The following is an 18,596-nucleotide window of genomic DNA, read 5'->3' as shown; positions in this document are numbered from 1 at the left end:
CTCACATTGGTGAGAGGGGCCCAAGCACTTGAGCCATCTTCTACTGCTTTCCCAGGTGCATTAGCAGGGAGCTAAATCAGAAGTGGAGGAGATGGAACTTGAACCAGTGCTCATATGGGGTGCCGGAATTGAAAGCTACAGCTTAACTTGCACAACAACATCAGCCCCATATTAGGTTGTTTTTGATTTTTCTTTCATTTCACTCTCTGTCACATTCTTTTTTTCTTTGTTGAAGGAAATTTTATTAAATTCCATTTCCAGATTTGTATTTCTGTCATCTGACATATCCATTATTTAGCTTATTTTTAGCATTTTATCACTCTGTATTACTTTTTGTTATTAAACAAATACATGAGATAAACTACCTATGAAGGAGAAGAGAGGATTATTTAGCTCACAGTTTTTATTGCTGAAAGTTCAAGTGACATAATATAGGCTTTGGCAGAAAGAAGCCTCATGGCAGATGGCAGTGGTGGAGCAACGTAGAGGATCACATGGTGAGCCAGGAAGCAGTCTGAGAGGTTGGGCCCAAACTCGGGTTTTTATAATAAACCTCTTCTGAGATCTAGGCCCAGCAACCTAAAGACCTCCCACTAGGCCCCCACCTCCTCATAATCTCCCTACAGTGCCATATAGGGACCGAGCCTTTTAACCATGGGCCTTTAGAGAATATTAAACATCCAAACCATTGTTCAGTTTTGTTTTCTCTCTCTCTCCTTCCTTCCTTCCTTCCTTCCTTCCTTCCTTCCTTCCTTCCTTCCTTCCTTCCTTCCTTCCTTCCTCTCTTTCTTTCTCTCTTTCTTTCTCTCTTTCTTTCTCTCTTTCTTTCTCTCTTTCTTTCTCTCTTTCTTTCTCTCTTTCTCCCTTTGTCTTTCTACAATTTATTGTAGTGTTCACTCCACCAGATTGCCTGGAGGTCCCTTTTCTTAATATTGTTCTCAGAGTGACCTAATACAACAAAATCAACGTTTACAAAAACTTCTGCAAATAGGTCATAGAATCTGCATGCTTCCCCCCACCCCCAATGGATTAAATTATAAATCCAGGAGATTCTGACATTTTACAGCCTACAAAAAAACAGTGCTTCCCTGGAAACTGGGCTAAGCTAAAGAAAGCCATCTGCTATTAGGTAAAATTCCAAGAACACTTTATTTATTTATTTATTTTGACAGAGTTATAGACAATGAGAGACAGACAGGTCTTCCTTCCGTTGGTTCACCCCCCCAAATGGCCGATAGGGCTGGAGCTTCGCTGATCCGAAGCCAGGAGCCAGGTGCTTCTTCCTGGTCTCCCATGCAGGTGCAGGGCCCAAGCACTTGGGCCGTCCTTTACTGCCCTCCTGGGCCACAGCAGAGACCTGGACTGGAAGAGGAGCAACTGGGACTAGAACCTGGCGCCAATATGGGATGCTGGCGCCACAAATGGAGGATTAACCAAGTGAGCCACAGCGCCGGCCCCTTCCAAGAATGCTTTATTAAGAACATTAAGAGACTAATTTCCAGCATTTACTTATTTGTTTAAAGATTTATTTATTTGAAAGAGTTACACAGAGACGGAGAGACAGAGAGAGAGAGAGAGGTCTTCTATCAACTAGTTCACTCCCCAATTGGCCACAATGGCCAGAGCTGCCCCAATCCGAAGCCAGGAGCTTCTTCTGGGTCTCCCACGTGGGTGCAGGGGCCCAAGGGACCATCTTCTGCTTTCCCAGGCCATAACAGAGAGCTGGATCAGAAGTGGAGCTACGCTACAGCACTGGCCCCCCACTTGTTTATTTTTTTAAGCAAAAAGTTTTTTTCCCAAGATATAAGCAGTTTTTTGTTAAATCTAATTTCTTTTTCATAAAATATTCTTTTTTCATGTTTTTAATTGTAAAATATGCAAAACATAAAATTTTCTACTTTAACAATTTTTGAAAAAGATTTATTTATTTATTTATTTGAAAAGCAGAGTTAGAGAGAGGCAAAGACAGAGAGAAAGAGAGATCTTCCATTCACTGATACACTCCCCAAATAGACATGATGGCTGGAGGTGGGCCAGTCCAAAGCCAGGAGCCAGGAACTTCTTCTAGGTCTACCATATGGTTGTAGGGGTCCCAGGGACTTGGGCCATCTTCCACTGCTTTCCCAGGTCATAGTAGGGCATAGCGGGTTAAGCCCCATACTTTAACAGTTTTTAAGCATGAATTCATAGCATTAATCACTCATATTGTATACTTGTCACCACCATCCTCCTCCAGAACTTTTTTCTTAAACTAAAGCTCTGTACTTATTAAACAGTAACTCCCCATTCCCTCTACTGCTACTATGGTTCTGTTTGCTGTGTCTGTGAATTGACTACTCTTAGTGCCTCAAGTAATGGAATCATACAGTAGTCATCCTTTGGGGTCTGCTTTATTTCACTTGGCATAATGTCTTCAAGGTTCTCTAGAATTTCCTTTTTCAGTTTGAATACTATTCCATTGCATATGTATTCTGCATTTTGTTTTTCTATTTATCCAACAGTGGACACTTGGGTTGCTTTCATGTTTTGGTTATTGTGAATAGTGCTACAGTGAACATGATGTATGAGTATCTTTTCTAGTTCTTGCTTTCATTTCTTTTGAGTATATACCCAGAAGTGGAATTGCTGAATCATATGGTAAAGCTGTTAATATTTTGAGGAATCACCATGCTATTTGCCACAGCAGCTGTACTATTTTACATTTCTACCCGCAGTGCACAAAGGTTCCAATTTCTCTTCATCAGCATTTGTTATTTTCTGTTTTTTTTTTTTAAGTAGTATACAAATGAATATGAAGTAGCATTTGTGGTTTTTGATTGGTATTTTTCTGTTGATTAGTGATGTTGAATATCTTTTCCTGTGCTTGTTGGCTATTTGTGTATCTTTAGAGAAATGTCTGTTCAAATCTTTTGCTTATTCTTTAATCATGTTCTTGGTTGATTTTTTTGCTTATTTACTTTTTAAAATATTTCCTATTTTTTAGTTTTTAAAAAATATTTTCTCATTCATTTACTATTAGTATGTTCTTTTTTTAAACTTTTTTTTTTTTTTTTTTTGAAAGGAAGAGAGGGAGAGAGATAAGTACAGAGCTCCCATTACCAAGATCAGCCAGGCTAAAGCCAGGAACCCAATTTGAATTTGAATTTCTCCTGTGGGTGGCTGGTACCCAAGTACCCCTGCTTTCCAGGAGGCTTTGAATATAGAACAGAGTGGAGACTCAATGCCAGGCACTTCAGTATGGGGTGTGGGCATCCCAAGTAGTGTCTTCACTGCTGCACGAAATGCCTGCTCTTGTTTTTTTGTTGTTGTTGTTGTCAAGTTGTAGTTTTTTATATATTCTGGATATTAGTCCCTTATTTGATAATAATTTGCACGTATTTTATCCTCTTCTCTGAGTTGCCTTCCCACTCTATTTGTGGTGTACCCTGATGCACAGAAGCTTTTAATTTTGATCAAGTTCAGTTTTTTTTTTTTTTTTTTTTTTAGTTTTGTTGCTTGATTTTTGGTGTTCTACCCAAGAAATTATTGCCAGAATCCAATGTCATGAACTCTCCTTTGTTCCTTTTTAAGAGTCTTTATAATTTTAGCTGTCATGTTTAGTTAAGCCTTTAACCCTCCTCCCCCCTTTTTTTAACCTTTGTTTCTTAACATTTTTATTTAATTTGAAAGAGAGAGAAGGCACACTGGATTGGAAGTGGAGTAACTGGGACTTGAACAGGTACTTCAGTATGGGATGTAGTTATCCCAGGTGGCAGCTTAACTCACTGTGCTACAGTGCTGACCCCAGCGAATCTTCTTAATGATAGAGTCTTTCAGATCTCTTTGAAGGTGTACGTTTGAGTGTTAAGGTTTTTTTTGTTTGTTTGTTTCCTGAACAGCTTTTGTTCTTGTTTTAGCCTGGTCCTTGTCTTTTGTGCTTTTTTGTTTTCCTCAAATAGCTGTTAATCCTTAATTGCCTGTTTATGTTATTTATAAATAAGGACTTGGTTTATTAGTATAGATAACTTGCATCAGTATCCCACGCTGTTTTAAATGTCTCTTTTGGTAACAGTTCTCTTTAGTGTATAATTGGGAAGAGTTTAGTGGCAGGTGTTTAGATGTAAACTATATTAGGTGAGCAGGCAGAATAATTCCCTTATTCAAGGAATAGGTGGACTTCATTCTGAGGCAGAATATATAGTCTGTTGTAGTACTTCACTCCTTGGAGAAGCTTTTTCCAGTATTTTGGAGATTGGAAGTTCCCTTGTACATTGCTGTATTCCCTAAGAAATTCTTTTTTGTTTGTTTTTATTTTTAAAGATTTGTTTATTTGAAAGGCAGAGTGATAGAGAGCAAGTGAGCAAAGGTGTGTTTATATCCACTGGTTTACTCTCCAGATGGCCACAGCAGCCAGGTCTGGACCCTGCTGATGCCAGAAACTCCATTCTGGTATCCCACATGGCTGGCAGTGGCCCAGATACTTGGGCCATCTTCCTCAGCCTTTCCAGACGTTAGCAAGAAGCTGGTTCAGAAGCAGAGCAGTCTGGGATGCCTGGGATGCGGCATTGCAAGCAGCAACTTAACATTGGTGTGCTATGGTGCTGTCTCTGAGAGCTTTACTTCTGTCAGTTGCTGTGTTTACACAGACTCAGCTGTTTTGCAATACTCATAGCTGTTAAGTTGAGCACCTTCACTATGCTTTTCGTCTAATACTGGGAATATCTTTGTGACTCCTTTGGGAAGGACAGCTTCCCTTTCAATAGGAGCCATCACTTACTCATATTTTGGATTATATGCTCATAGTTTTTTATTTTATTTTATTTTATTTTATTTTTGATAGGCAGAGTTAGACAGTGAGAGAGAGAGAGACAGAAAGGTCTTCCTTTTTCCGTTGGTTCACCCCCCAAGTGGCCGCTACGGCCAGTGTGCTGCTGCAGCCTGTGCGCTGTGCCGATCTGAAGCCGGGAGCCAGGTGCTTCTCCTGGTCTCCCATGCGGGTGCAGGGCCCAAGGACCTGGGCCATCCTCCACTGTACTCCCGGGCCACAGCAGAGAGCTGGACTGGAAGAGGAGCAACTGGGACAGAATCCGGTGCCCCAACTGGAACTAGAACCCGGGGTGCCAGGATCGTAGGCAGAAGATTAGCCTAGTGAGCTTCAGCACTGGCCTGCTCATAGTTTTTAAAGACATTTTATTTTTTGTTCTATTTGTAAGGCAAAGAGGGAGATGGAAAAGGGAAGGGTGGGATGGAAGATCTCTTCCAGATTGCTAGTTCACTCCCTAAGCGCCGGCCACAGCCAGGAGCTCAGGACTCACTCAGGTGGGTGAGGACTCATTCTCCCACACGGGTGATTGGGACCCACGTACTTGAGTCATCACCTGTTGCCTCCCAGGGTGTGCATTGGCAGGAAGCTGAATTGAAAGTGGAAGAGCCTAGACTTGAACCAGGCACTCTGATGTGGAATTTGGATGTCTAAAGTGGGGACTTCACTGCTGTGCCACATGCTCACCCTACTCGTAGTTCCTTCTATTCTAATTTCTTAATCAGAACCATTAGCTTGGCAATTGCTGAAATTAATAATTTTGGATCATTAATAGTACCTTTCCCTTGTTCCAACACTAGGTTTTTTTTGTTTTTCCCTTCTCCCCTTTGCCATATTTCTTCTCATTTGTGGATTTTGAGCAAATGGTAAAATAATACATGTGCTTAGTCTGATTTTATTATTCAGCTCTGTACTTAATATACATAGTCTGTTCTAGATTCTGAAATAAGATAGAGTTCTAACTTTCAAAAGTTTATAATTAATTCAATGCTGGAGACTGAGCATATAAGTAAATGAATAACAGATTGTAGTTGTAGTAGAATATAGGAAGTAATTTCAATTAGAAATGACCTATAAACTTAATATCTGAAGGGAAAAAAGCCTGCCAAAGGAAGAATCTTAGGAGAAGAGCTCTAGGCAGAAGGATTAGCAAATACATAGATTCAAGCAGCGGGAGGAACTTATTTTACTAAAGAGCATCATGTCTGGGTAGAGAGAACAATGCAGAGTGTTATAAAAAAAAAGTTTCAGTAAGAGGCAAGTGTCAGATCCTATTGGGGATTTGTAGTCTTTGGTAAGGGATTTTGACTTTAAATATAGTGAAAAGCTGGGGCTGTTGTTGTGGGTTAAACTGCTAGGATGCCAGCATCTTATATTGAAGTACTGGTCTGAGCTCTGACTGCTTCACTTCTAATCCAGTTACTTGCTAATGTGCTTAGTAGGTAGCAGATGAAGGCCCAGGTAGTTGGGCCCCTGCCACCCATGTGGGAGATGATGGAGTCCTTGGCTTTGACTTAGCTCAACTTTGCCTGTTTGCAGCTATTTGGGGAGTGAATTAGCAAATGGAAGATCGATCTCTGTCTCCCTTTCTCTCTATCACTGCCCAAATCTTAAGAAAATTGTTTAAAATTGCAGTGGGTAGGGCTACCTCCTGGAGCACCAGTATCTTATGTAGGTGCTAGTTCAAAGTCCAGCTGCTTCACTTCCAATCCAACTCCCTGCTAATGTGCCTGGGAAAGCAGTGGACGATGGCCCAAGTGCTTGGTCCCCTGCACCCCCATGGGAAACCTGGAAGAAATTCCTGGCTCCTGTCTTCAGCCTGGTTCAGCTCTGACCATTGAGGCCATTTGGGGAGTGAACCAGCAAATGGAAGATCTCTGTTTCTTCCTCTCTGTAGCTCTGCATTTCAAATAAATAAATCTTAAAAAAAAAAAAAACTAATGAAAAAAGCAAATGAAAGTCCTTATGAAGGGAAGCTATACAATTTACTATGTATTTTAAAATATTTATTTATTTGAAAGGCAGAGAAAGATTGAGAGCGATCTTCTGTCTACTGGTTCATTTCCCAAATTTCCCTAATAGCCAGGGCTGGACCAGGCCAAAGCCAGGAACTAGAAACTCAATCCAGCTTCCTGCTAATCATATCCTAGGAGGCAGCAGTTGATAGCTAAAGTCCCTGTCCACCCACATGGGAGACCAGGATTGAGTCAAAATTCCTTACCAAAGACTACAAATGAATTAAATCACAGTATTAGTTAAGGTCTCCTATTACTATTCCATTTATAAAACACAATGCTCTTACGTCAGAAATTAGCTCATCTGTGGCTGAAATGAAAACACTTCTCTAATGTTTTCTGTGGATGCTGTTTGATATTATTGTAACCTTAATATATATAGCTAAGCTCATTTTGCTTCTATGTATTTGTAATATTTCAATTTGTAACACAGATAAGAGACAAAAAAGAATAAAATATTTTTTCGTTTCCTAATTCTTCACCATTTTTAGTTTGGAAACAGAAAGGAGGAAAAAGGCAGAAAGGAGGCTGTGAGTTTGAACTTACAGGAGCTAAATTTAAAGCTCCCACATAAAGAAACTTATTTTCTCGTCTGACATTCCTCTTATCTCATTTGTTATGTGGATATGAATTCTGTTGAATTTTTTTTTTTCAATATGGGTGTGGGAGCATTTGTGTTGTGGTTGTAGTTTTGTAAACGATGTCAGGAACTACAGTGATGTTTAGAGAGTAAAAAGAAGACAATGAGAACTTGGGCAAACAGTTCTTGCTAAGCCCTAAAATATATCACTTTTATTCATCCATACAGAAAACAAGCATGAGGCCAAGAGGAGGCGAACAGAGAGAGTTAGGAGAGAGAAGATAAATTCTACAGTAAATAAAGATTTAGAAAACAGAAAGAGGTCTCGAAGTAACAGCCATTCAGATCATATCAGACGAGGAAGAGGAAGACCAAAAAGTGCATCTGCCAAAAAACATGAGGAAGAAAGAGGTATGACTAAATCGAAGCAGTTTTTTTTTTTTTGATAATTAAATTGATCTGAAATTTTAATTAGATAGTAGGGAGGCATTGTGCTCCACACAACTCATATTTTAGTTTGAAAGCATGCCCTCTGGTAGATGCTTAATTAAAAAAAAATCACAGTACTTTAACTCTAATTGGAAAAAACTAACAGCTTAAATTAGGTAAAATCCACCTTGGTAAATAAACTACCATTAGTAGAGTTTAGAGATAATTTGTGTGTGAAATCCTCAATTGAGAAGCCTGTTAAAATGATTGAACTTTTTACAAAGGATTAAGTCTGAATCTTGTTATGACTTATTTTAAACTGTATATACAATGAGTTTTAGAAATTCACTATTTAAAATGTTTTTGTTGGGCCGGCGCCGTGGCTCACTAGGCTAATCCTCCGCCTTGCGGCGCCGGCACACCGGGTTCTAGTCCCGGTCGGGGCGCCGGATTCTGTCCCGGTCGCCCCTCTTCCAGGCCAGCCCTCTGCTGTGGCCAGGGAGTGCAGTGGAGGATGGCCCAGGTGCTTGGGCCCTGCACCCCATAGGAGACCAGGAAAAGCACCTGGCTCCTGGCTCCTGCCATCGGATCAGCGCGGTGCGCCGGCTGCAGCACGCCGGCCGCGGCGACCATTGGAGGGTGAACCAACGGCAAAGGAAGACCTTTCTCTCTGTCTCTCCCTCTCACTGTCCACTCTGACTGTCAAAAAATAAAAATAAAAAAAAATAAAATAAAAATGTTTTTGTTATGGATTTTAATTTTGTTTTGTTTTGCTTTTTAATTTGAGGGACACAGACTGAAAGAGACTTTCCATTAACTGGTTCACTCCCCAGATGAATACAGTAGCCCATGGGGGAGAGGGGAGAGCCAGGAACTGAGTCCAGGTCTTTCACATCTGTGGCAGGGACCCAAGTACTTGAGCTATCACCACCATTGTTCCAAGGTGCACATTAGCAGGAAACAAATTGGGAGAGGAGCTGGGATCACAAACCCAGGCACTCTGATAATGGATGTGCACATTCCATGTGGTATCCTAGCTGCTAGGCCAAATGCTTGCCCCAGTATGAATTTTTAAATTGCTCATTGGGAGATTTATATGCTCCCTACTTTGAGACAGATTTTGCATAGTTAGATGAATTCTTCTTGATCCAAATTACATTTCTATTTTTCCTTAAAAGTCCTGTCTTCTAATAGGTAATGTATCTACCAATAACTTGCTTTTAGCCATTAACTAAAACTTAACCTTCTCTTTTTGATTTACATCTTTTTTTTTCTTTCTTTTTTTTTAACAGGCAGAGTTAGTGAGAGAGAGAGAGAGAGAAAGGTCTTCCTTTTTCTGTTGGTTCATCCCCAAAGTAGCCACTACGGCCAGTGTGCTGCTGTGGCCGGCGCACTGCGCCGATCTGAAGCCAGGAGCCAGGTGCCTCCTCCTGGTCTCCCATATGGGTGCAGGGCCCAAGGACCTGGGCCATCCTCCACTGCCTTCCTGGGCCACAGCAGAGAGCTGGACTAGAAGAGGAGCAACCAGGACAGAATCTGGCGCCCCAACAGGGACTAGAACCTGGGGTGCTAGCGCCGCAGGCGGAAGATTAGCCTAGTGAGCCGCAGCGCTGGCCAATTTACACATCTTTTTAAAAAGATTTATTTATTTATTTGAAAGTCAGAGTCACAGAGAGAGAGAAGGAGAGGCAGAGAGGGAGAGAGGTCTTCCATCCTCTGGTTCACTCCCCAATTGGCCGCAATGGTCGGAACTGCACCAATCTGGAGCCAGGAGCCAGGAGCCTCCTCCCGGTTTCCCACAGGGGTGCAGGGGCCTAAGGACTTGGGTCATCTTCTATTGCTTTCCCAGGCCATAGCAGAGAACTGGATTAGAAGTGGAGCAGCTGGGACTTGAACTGGTGCCCATACGGGACGCCAGCACTACAGGTGGCGGCTTTACCAGCTGTGCCACAGTGCCAGCCCCATGAATGTCTTTTTAACATTTTAACTTGGCCGGCGCCGTGGCTCACTAGGCTAATCCTCCGCCTTGCGGCGCCGGCACACCGGGTTCTAGTCCCGGTCGGGGCGCCGGATTCTGTCCCGGTCGCCCCTCTTCCAGGCCAGCTCTCTGCTGTGGCCCGGGAGTGCAGTGGAGGATGGCCCAAGTGCTTGGGCCCTGCACCCCATGGGAGACCAGGATAGGTACCTGGCTCCTGCCATCGGATCAGCACGGTGCGCCGGCCGCAGTGCGCCGGCCGCAGCAGCCATTGGAGGGTGAACCAACGGCAAAAAGGAAGACCTTTCTCTCTCTCTCTCTCTCTCTCTCTCACTGTCCACTCTGCCTGTCAAAAAAAAAAAAAAACAACAACAAAAAAACATTTTAACTTAATCCCTATATGCCCATTAAATGCCTTCTATATGTTTTAACTTTCAAGCCTGTAACTAACTAAAAAGAGGAATAGTTGCTCCTTTTTTTTTTTTTTTTTTTTTGGACAGGCAGAGTGGACAGTGAGAGAGAGAGACAGAGAAAGGTCTTCCTTTACTGTTGGTTCACCCTCCAATGGCTGCCATGGCCGGTGCACTGCAGCTGGCGCACCGCACTGATCTGAAGGCAAGAGCCAGGTGCTTCTCTCAGTCTCCCATGTGGGTGCAGGGCCCAAGCACTTGGGCCATCCTTCACTGCATTCCTGGGCCACAGCAGAGAGCTGGCCTGGAAGAGGGGCAACTGGGACAGAATCCGGCGCCCCGACCGGGACTAGAACCCAGTGTGCTGGCGCCACAGGTGGAGGATTAGCCTATTAAGCTGCGGCGCCGGCCACAGTTGCTCTTTATAATTCTTTAAAAAACTCTGTCAAAATTATTTTATCTTCAGTGAAATTCCTTTATATTTTGTTATAAGTTGTGCTTTGCTTCTTGAGGTATTTATTTTTAGGAACCCAAGTGCTTTCTGCATAAATGTAAATTTCTGCTATTTTAGACATTGAGGATTTTTACCTATTTGCCCTTTCTTTATATTTGTGTGCTTTTAATTGAATAATGTTAACAACCATTAGGTAAAATAACATTGGTTTGCCTGTACTTAGCTTTTGTCAAACTTAAAAATGTCTTAATATTTTGTAAGTAAAGGAATAAGGCTTATATCATATTTGACTATATTTCCATGAAGGCTGTATTTAAGTACTGTTTAAATCCATGGGTGATTTTACTTTTTTTTTTTCCTCTTCTAGAAATTTTGAATTCTTTGCTCAGTTTGAATATGCTGCTTTATTTTTGATTTATTTATTTGTTTATTTTAATTTGAGAAGTAGAGAGAGAAACAGAGAGAAAGGTCTTCTATCCTTCTATCTCTCCCTAACTGGCCACAACAGCCAGAGCAGAGCTGATCTGAAGCCAGGAGCCAGGAGGTTCTTCTGGGCCTCCCATGTGGGTGCAGGGGCCCAAGGACTTGAGCCAGCTTCTACTGCTATCCCAGGCCATAAGCAGAGAGCTGGATGAGCTGGATCAGAAGAGGAGCCACCAGGACATGAACTGGCGCCCATGTGGGTGGCTGGCGCTGCAGGCAGAGCCTTAACCCACTGTCCCACAACACGGGCCCTGAATATGCTGCTTTAGTAATGGATTAATCAGAAAATCAATATTAAAGACTGTTTTAGAAGGGAAACTGATTTAAAAAAAATTGACAGAGAGAAAAAGAGAAATACTGCTTGTCCCCGAAATCAGAACATTTCCTTGCAGTTGGAGTTAAGGGAATATAACTGAAAGAACAGAGAAGGAATGCTTCTAGTGGTAAGAGATGAGAAAACAGATAATGACAGTCTTTTAGTTAGAGAAAGGAAGTTTGTATAGTTGTGCTGGGACTTACATGTAGTCTTGAACTTTCACTTTATAACTTGAAAAAAGATGCATTTATTTGGCTCTAAATATTTTTCAGGTGTTTTTAGTTTACTATTGGAGAATTTTAAGAAGTTTGTTTTTCGAGAAAGATATGCTTTTGATTTATTTGCTTTTTATAGCTATGATAGGAAGTTGCTTAACGCAAATTTTGTAGTATTAACAGGCATTTTTTAATATAGGCCAGGGTATCAGCAAATTTTTTCTGTATAGAGCCATATATTTGCTATTTTAGCTTTGTGGGTCACGAGATTTCTGTCACAACTACTCAGCTCTGTCATGGTAGCTGGAAAGTAGCCATAAGCAATATGTAATCAAAAGGGCATGGTTGTAATCTAGTTAAACATTAAAAAAACCTGGTGATGGACCAGATGTGACACCAGGGCTGCTATTTGTTAATCCTTAATGTAGGCCATTGGTCTTTAAATATAATATAGATAGCAACTATAAACTTTTGAAATGTTTAAATAAAATTCTTTTTTTAGAATAGATTTCTTTGATATACTTCTTAGTCTTAAGTAGCTTACTTGCTTAATTAATTTTTTTAAGATTCATTTATTTATTTAAAAGTCAGAGTTACACAGAGAGAGCAGAGACGGGAGGGGAGGTCTTCCATCCGCTGGTTTACTCCCCAATTGGCCACATGGCTGGAGCTGCGCCAATCTGAAGCCAGGAGCCAGGAGCTTCTTCTGGGTCTTCCACGTGGGTACAAGGTCCAAAAGACCTTCTTCCCACTGCTTTCCCAGGCCATAGCAGAGATCTGGATTGGAAGTAGAGCAGCTGGTTCTCTAACCGGTGCCCATATGGTTTGCTGGCACTTCAGGCCAGGGCATTAACCCACTGCGCCACAGTGCCAGCTCCGCTTAATTAATTTTATTAATTCTCTGCTCTTAGGACACTTGGAAAACCAGAAGCAAGCTTTAGCTTCATTTGAACATAGGGATTAAGGAAAACCTGTCAATATCTGTAAAAAACAAAACTTAATAATTGACTTTATTATTTTCTATTTTGGAAAAGATTAGGAAGAATGGAAAAGGAAATCTCCCTTTCCCCCAAATTTATCTTTTGAAAAAGATGAGAAAAAAGTCTCTGATCCTTGGGGCTGGTGCTCTGGCATAGATGGTGGAGCCACCACCTGCAGTGCTGGCATCCCATATGGGTACCAATTTGAGTCCTGGCTGCTCCACTTCTGATACAGCTTTTTGCTGTGGCCTAGGAAAGCAGTTGAAGATGGTCCAAGTCTTTGGGCCCCTGCACTAGCATGGGAGACCTGAAGGAAGCTCCTGGCTCCTGGCTTTGGATCAGCGCAACTCCAGCTATTGTGACCATCTGGGGAGTGAACCAGTGTTGGAAGACCTCTCTCTCTGTTTGCCTCTGCCTCCCTGTAACTCTGCCTTTCAAATAAATCTTTAAAAAAGAAAAAGTCTCTGATCCAAGGAACACCAGGCTTTGGCAGGGAAACTTATTAGGTTCAGGATGATGGGTAAAAATTGAACATGATAAATGTTGAGTTCTTCAGTTAGACTTTATATCTTCCACATAAAAAGAGTTTGGACATATCTTCTCTGGGTAATCTGAAGAGCCCAGGAGAAAAGCACTAAAATAATAATACTTTCATTAGTGATTTAAGAGAAATGGCTTAGTGAGATAGTTCTGATCTGATGACTGGTCAAGCTCCACATATGTGTACCTGCTTCTAATCAGCTTTTTTGGACATATTCCTAAATATGAATATTGCCAAGAATTACCAAGATATCTGGAAGAAAACAGTGTGAACTGCTGAGTCTAACTCAACAGGAGAGAAAAAAATAACTTAGGAAATCAAGTTTTTGCTGGTGTTTGGGAGGAGAAAAGTATGAAAAGTATCAATATCCTTAGCAAAAAAATACATTGTAATCATGAAACAGAAACAAAATTATATTTAAAAGGAATTTGCAGAAGTCAGAAACACACCTGGAAAATGAACTTTAATGTGAGCAGGCAGTTAGCCTAGTGGTTGAGATGCCTGTGTCCCATATCTGAGTACCTGGGTTCGATTCTGGGCTCTGTCCCCTGACTCCAGCTTCCTGCTAATGCAGACTCTGAGAGGCAACAGTGATGGCTGAAGTAGTTGGGTTCTTGCCACTCATGTGGTAAACCCAGATTGTGTTACCTGCTCCTGGCTTCAGCCCTGGCCATTGTAGATATCTGGGGAGTGAATCAGCAGATGGGAGCTCTGCCTGTCTGTCTCTGTCTCTCTTCCTCTCAAAGGAAAAGATGAACTTCAAAATATTAAAAAGTCCCAAAATATGATTCACATAAATGAAGAACTTTAATGGAAAGATTAAAGGTAAAATTGAAGGAAGGTAAAGAGATGAAAAGATCAGAAATTTAGAGGACCAGTCTGAGGTCTAACATCTGTAAATATTTGAAGTGTCAGGAAAAGAACATAGAAGGAGAAAGAAGTCATCAATGGAATAATCTAATAAAGTTTCCCAAACCTGAAGAACATAGTTTCCATAGTAAAAGTCCCCACAAAATTCCTAGCCCTATACATGATTAAAAATAAAAATTATATCAAAGCATATCATCATATTTTATATCTCTTTGGTTAAGGAGAAAGTCATTAGATTTTCAGAAAAAGCAGAGAAATGAATCAAACGGATACTGAAACTAACTGGAATGCTACCTAGCAAGGAACAGAATACTGAGAAACAGCATCAGTGAATTTCAAAAACATCAGAAGGAACAAGCTAGACACAGAATAGTATATATTATATCATTTAGATGAAGTTTAATAGCAGAGAAAATGAAGCTGTGGTAATAGAGATCAGAACAGTTAGTTGCTGGTGAGGGTAGGGAGGGATTAACAGGAAAAGAATGAGGAACTTTCTGGAGTGAAGAAAATTATCTTGGTTGTGTGGATTACATGGCTATATATATTAGTCAAAACTCATCCAGTTGTTTGCTTCAAGGACCTATGTATTTCACTGTATCTAAGTTTAGCAATAATTTTGAAAATAACTATTAAAAAGGTATTAGTTTTTCTCAACATTGGCACCAGTAGTCAGAAGGCAGTTTAATGCCTTCATAATTCTAAGAGGAAACCTACATGTCTTTGCTTAGACAAACTATGAATGAGTGATAGAATAAACATATTTTGTGATATTCAGGGTCTTGGAAAATTTGCTACTCACACTCCCTTTCTCAGGAAGCTATTGCAAGTTACATGCTACCAAAATGAAGAAGTGATCCTGGGCTCCAGTACAAAGAGGATCCAACTTGAGAGAGAGAGATGAGGATTTCCAGTGATATTGAAGAAGGCATGCAAGATAATTGTGCAGTAAGCCTAGCAAACAACCATTACAGATTGGAGCAGGTCAGAAGGCTTAGAGGAATTTCTTCAACAAGATGAAATTTATAGAATACCTAATATGTGTAAACAGCCTGAAAGAAGACTTATACAGTGGGGACAGAGTTTGAACTAGAAATGAAAACCAAGCAAATGGAAAAGAAAATCACTTCCAGGAAAAAACTGTGTGCAGGAAAAATGAGGTCACTTACATAGTCATCATAATGTAAACACTGAAAATTGATGTTACTGAAATTGTAATTTGTAATGACAAGATGAGAGAATGAGCAGAGTGTTTTGGGAGCAAGAGATGCTAAACAATAAAATCCTAATTTTCCATAATGGGAAGTGAGTGAGTCATGCCTAAGATTAAGCAGTGGCATTTTATAAAAATATTACTTAGAGATAGATTTGTTCTTGTAAAAAGCAAAAAGGAAAACTAAAAAAAAGTGGTTGTATTTGGAGAGTGGAAAGTAGAGGGAGAACTTCTGTTTTTTGTAACCTAGTAAAAATAATTTGACTGTAAATTACATACATGTATAGCCTTGATTAAAATGTCAAAACAAAATAAATAAAAATAGAATCATAATGAGCTTGAAAAAAGAATTTGGAAGAATACATACTACAGTGTTAATTGTGATTTTAGTTGGCTCAAGAGGTATATTTTTTTTCCTTATTTTTCAAATTTTTTACCCTGAATTTGGGTTGTATTTGTAATAAGGAGGGGAAAAAATAGAAATAAATGTTGGTTTTATTTGTTTCCTGTAGCAAAGTTCAGGTAAGGCTGTTAAAGACACCACTGAAGGGACCATGTTCTAGGGTGAGAAAATTCATTTTATTTGAGACCTGGGAGCCTGATACTAGTGAGGAGAAATACTTGAGATTCTTTCAGAAATGATGTAGCTATTAGACTGTATTTGTAAGAACGTATATAATCTCTACTTAATTTTCATTTCAATACTTCATTTATATAATTTTTAAAATATTTTAAGTTTAATAGTATAGTACTGTATAATAAATGTACATTTTATGTATATTTATTGTCATTTAAAGAAATACTTGACAGCTCAATTTTTAAAAAATGATTGCATCTAGTGCCTTTGTGTTAAACTTTCCCTTTTTCTTTTAACAGAGAAACAGGAAAAAGAAATTGACATCTATGCTAACCTCTCTGATGAGAAGGCTTTCGTGTTTTCAGTCGCCTTGGCAGAAATAAATAGAAAAATTATCAATCAAAGACTTATTCTCTGATACTTGTCTGCAAAATCTGTTGACATTTTCTTCAGGATTACATCAGCAAATTCTCAAACAGTTAAGGACCCTCAGGAGCATTCTGACTGCATCTATAAGGGCCATTGATTGTTTTTTTTCCCCCATCATTTAGCCTGTGCCACACTTTGGGAACAAAGTGTAGGCTTGGACTGTTCTGGGATTTCCTTGTTTACCAAGGAGTATTGTCAGTGTTTCGTGTTTGGAATATGAGTACGTGTAGTTATATATATATTAAAAAAAAGCTGGATAAAGAAGGGTGGGGTGGGTATACAAGTATGAGAACTAGGGAAGAAAATGTTTGTTTTCAGGTTTGCCACCAGAGATGCAATATTTTAAATACTGTCAGAAAGAGTGACTTTAAGAATATATATTTCAGATTTTCAGCACTAACAGATGCCATATATACAGTTCATTTACTACATTGGCAACTGATATTTTATTGAATGGGAAATTAAGAATATAAACTGTAAATTTTGTCTTAAATTGATTTTTTCTTGGCCTTTATTTTTATGACTTATGGTATGAGTTATATTTTAGGATGTACTTTCTGGACAGTTTGGAAGTTTGGGTGCTATATGAAGAAAAACATTTAGGAATATATCATACTTCAGATATAAACACCTGTTTTCTTGAATGTAATTTATTTATTGGTTAAAAAAACAACTTTTCTGCTCTCAAGATGGTGCCTGTTAACCTAAACATAAAATATATTTATTACATGTGAAATATTTCTTAGATAGCCACTTTTAAGCAGTAATGTTTTATCTGAATGGATGTTCATTTATACATCCTGATAATTATTTAAATTGTTACTTAACCTCACTCTGAAAGAAAAAAATAAACCTTAATATTGAAACTAAGTAGATTAAGTAGTATGGTGTAACCTTTTTGTTCTAATGAAGTTTGTGAAATATATTTAATTTTTTGTGTTAAATCATAACTGTTTATAGTTGATTTATACTAATGCTTATGCACTTTGGCATACCAGTTTAATGATTAACATTCAAATTTGGCAATCACTTCCTTTATCTTCAATCTCAGTTCCCCCAATCTTTCTCTTTTACTTTATTTTACTTTACTTTCTTTTTCTTTTTTCTTTTCTTAAAAAAAAAAAAAGGTTTATTTATTTGAAAGGCAGAGGGAGAGAGGTCTTCCATTTGTTGTTTCACTCCCCCCAGGAGCCAGGAATTCCACCTACGTTTCCTGCATGGGTGGCAGGGACTCAAGTACTTGAGCCATCATCTGCTGCTTTCCCTGTGCAGTAACAGGGACCTAGATAAGAAATGGCTGTGACTTGAACTGGCACTCTTGTATGGGATGAGGGAATCCCAAGTGGTACACGATGCCTCCTCCCCACCCCCAATCTGTTTAGTAGTCCTAAAACCTTAAATTAGGGAAGATAGTCATCAAATAGGCTTATCTCCTATATATGAGAACCTCCTTTTATAAATATTTTTAATTGATATATAATTGTAATATGAGGACATTTTAAAAACTTGTGGAAAAGTGGAGTTAAAAGGTAAGTTTACTTTGGTACAAAAACTTTTGAAACTCATGTGTAATGTTTTATATGCATTTCTTATAAACTTTTTTGAAGACCATCACATTTGTGGGACACAGTGTAATATTTTTTTATGAAGTTGTAAATCACTTAATTTTTTTTTTTGACAGGCAGAGTGGATAGTGAGAGAGAGAGAGACAGAGAGAAAGGTCTTCCTTTTGCCATTGGTTCACCCTCCAATGGCCGCCAAGGCTGGCGCGCTGCAGCCGGCGCACTGCGCTGATCTGAAGGCAGGAGCCAGGTGCTTCTCCTGGTCTCTCATGGGGTGCAGGGCCCAAGCACTTGGGCCATCCTCCACTGCCTTCCTGGGCCACAGCAGAGAGCTGGCCTGGAAGAGGGGCAACCGGGAAAGAATCCGGCGCCCCGACTGGGACTAGAACCCGGTGTGCCGGCGCCGCTAGGTGGAAGATTAGCCTATTGAGCCGCGGCGCTGGCCAAATCATCTAATTTTTAAAGGTAGTCTTTTTATAAGATTTATTTTATCTATTTGAAAGAATTACAGAGAGAGGTAGAGCCAAAGAGAGAGAGAAAGAGGTCTTCCATTCACTGGTTCACTCCCCAGATGACCACAATGGCCAGAGGTGAGCTGATCCAAAGCCAGGAGATTTTTCTGCGTCTCCCACATGGGTGCAGAGGCCCAAGGATTTGGGCCATCTGCTGCTGCTTTCCCAGGCCTTAGCAGAGAGCTGAATCAGAAGTGGAGCAGCCAGGACTTAAACTGGTGCCCATTTGGGATT

At 40.0% G+C, this 18,596-nt stretch overlaps 1 protein-coding gene across 4 annotated transcripts in view; it reads left to right on the top strand.

Annotated features, from left to right (window-relative positions):
- Positions 1 to 17,158, top strand: part of HDIP1 (HDAC and MIER1 interacting protein 1) — a 37,738-nt gene extending 20,580 nt beyond the window's left edge. Inside the window, exons 3-4 of one of the 4 annotated variants that reach the window (XM_002721569.6) lie at positions 7,625 to 7,807; positions 16,159 to 17,158. In XM_002721569.6, the coding sequence (XP_002721615.1) occupies positions 7,625 to 7,807; positions 16,159 to 16,277 (302 nt within the window). In that variant the 3' untranslated portion in view covers positions 16,278 to 17,158. Of the gene's footprint in view, positions 1 to 7,624; positions 7,808 to 14,847 lie in introns of all 4 variants that reach the window. The other 3 variants (XM_051833903.3, XM_089318845.1, XM_051833904.3) reach the window with 3 other exon arrangements.
- The last annotated feature ends 1,438 nt before the right edge of the window (positions 17,159 to 18,596 follow it).

This window comes from Oryctolagus cuniculus, chromosome 18 (assembly GCF_051225735.1).
Source record: "Oryctolagus cuniculus isolate XC-2025 breed Fujian yellow rabbit chromosome 18, ASM5122573v1, whole genome shotgun sequence".
Lineage (NCBI taxonomy): Eukaryota > Metazoa > Chordata > Mammalia > Lagomorpha > Leporidae > Oryctolagus > Oryctolagus cuniculus.
Note: the sequence above shows the minus strand (reverse complement) of the source record. Positions and strands in the feature narration are given on the sequence as shown.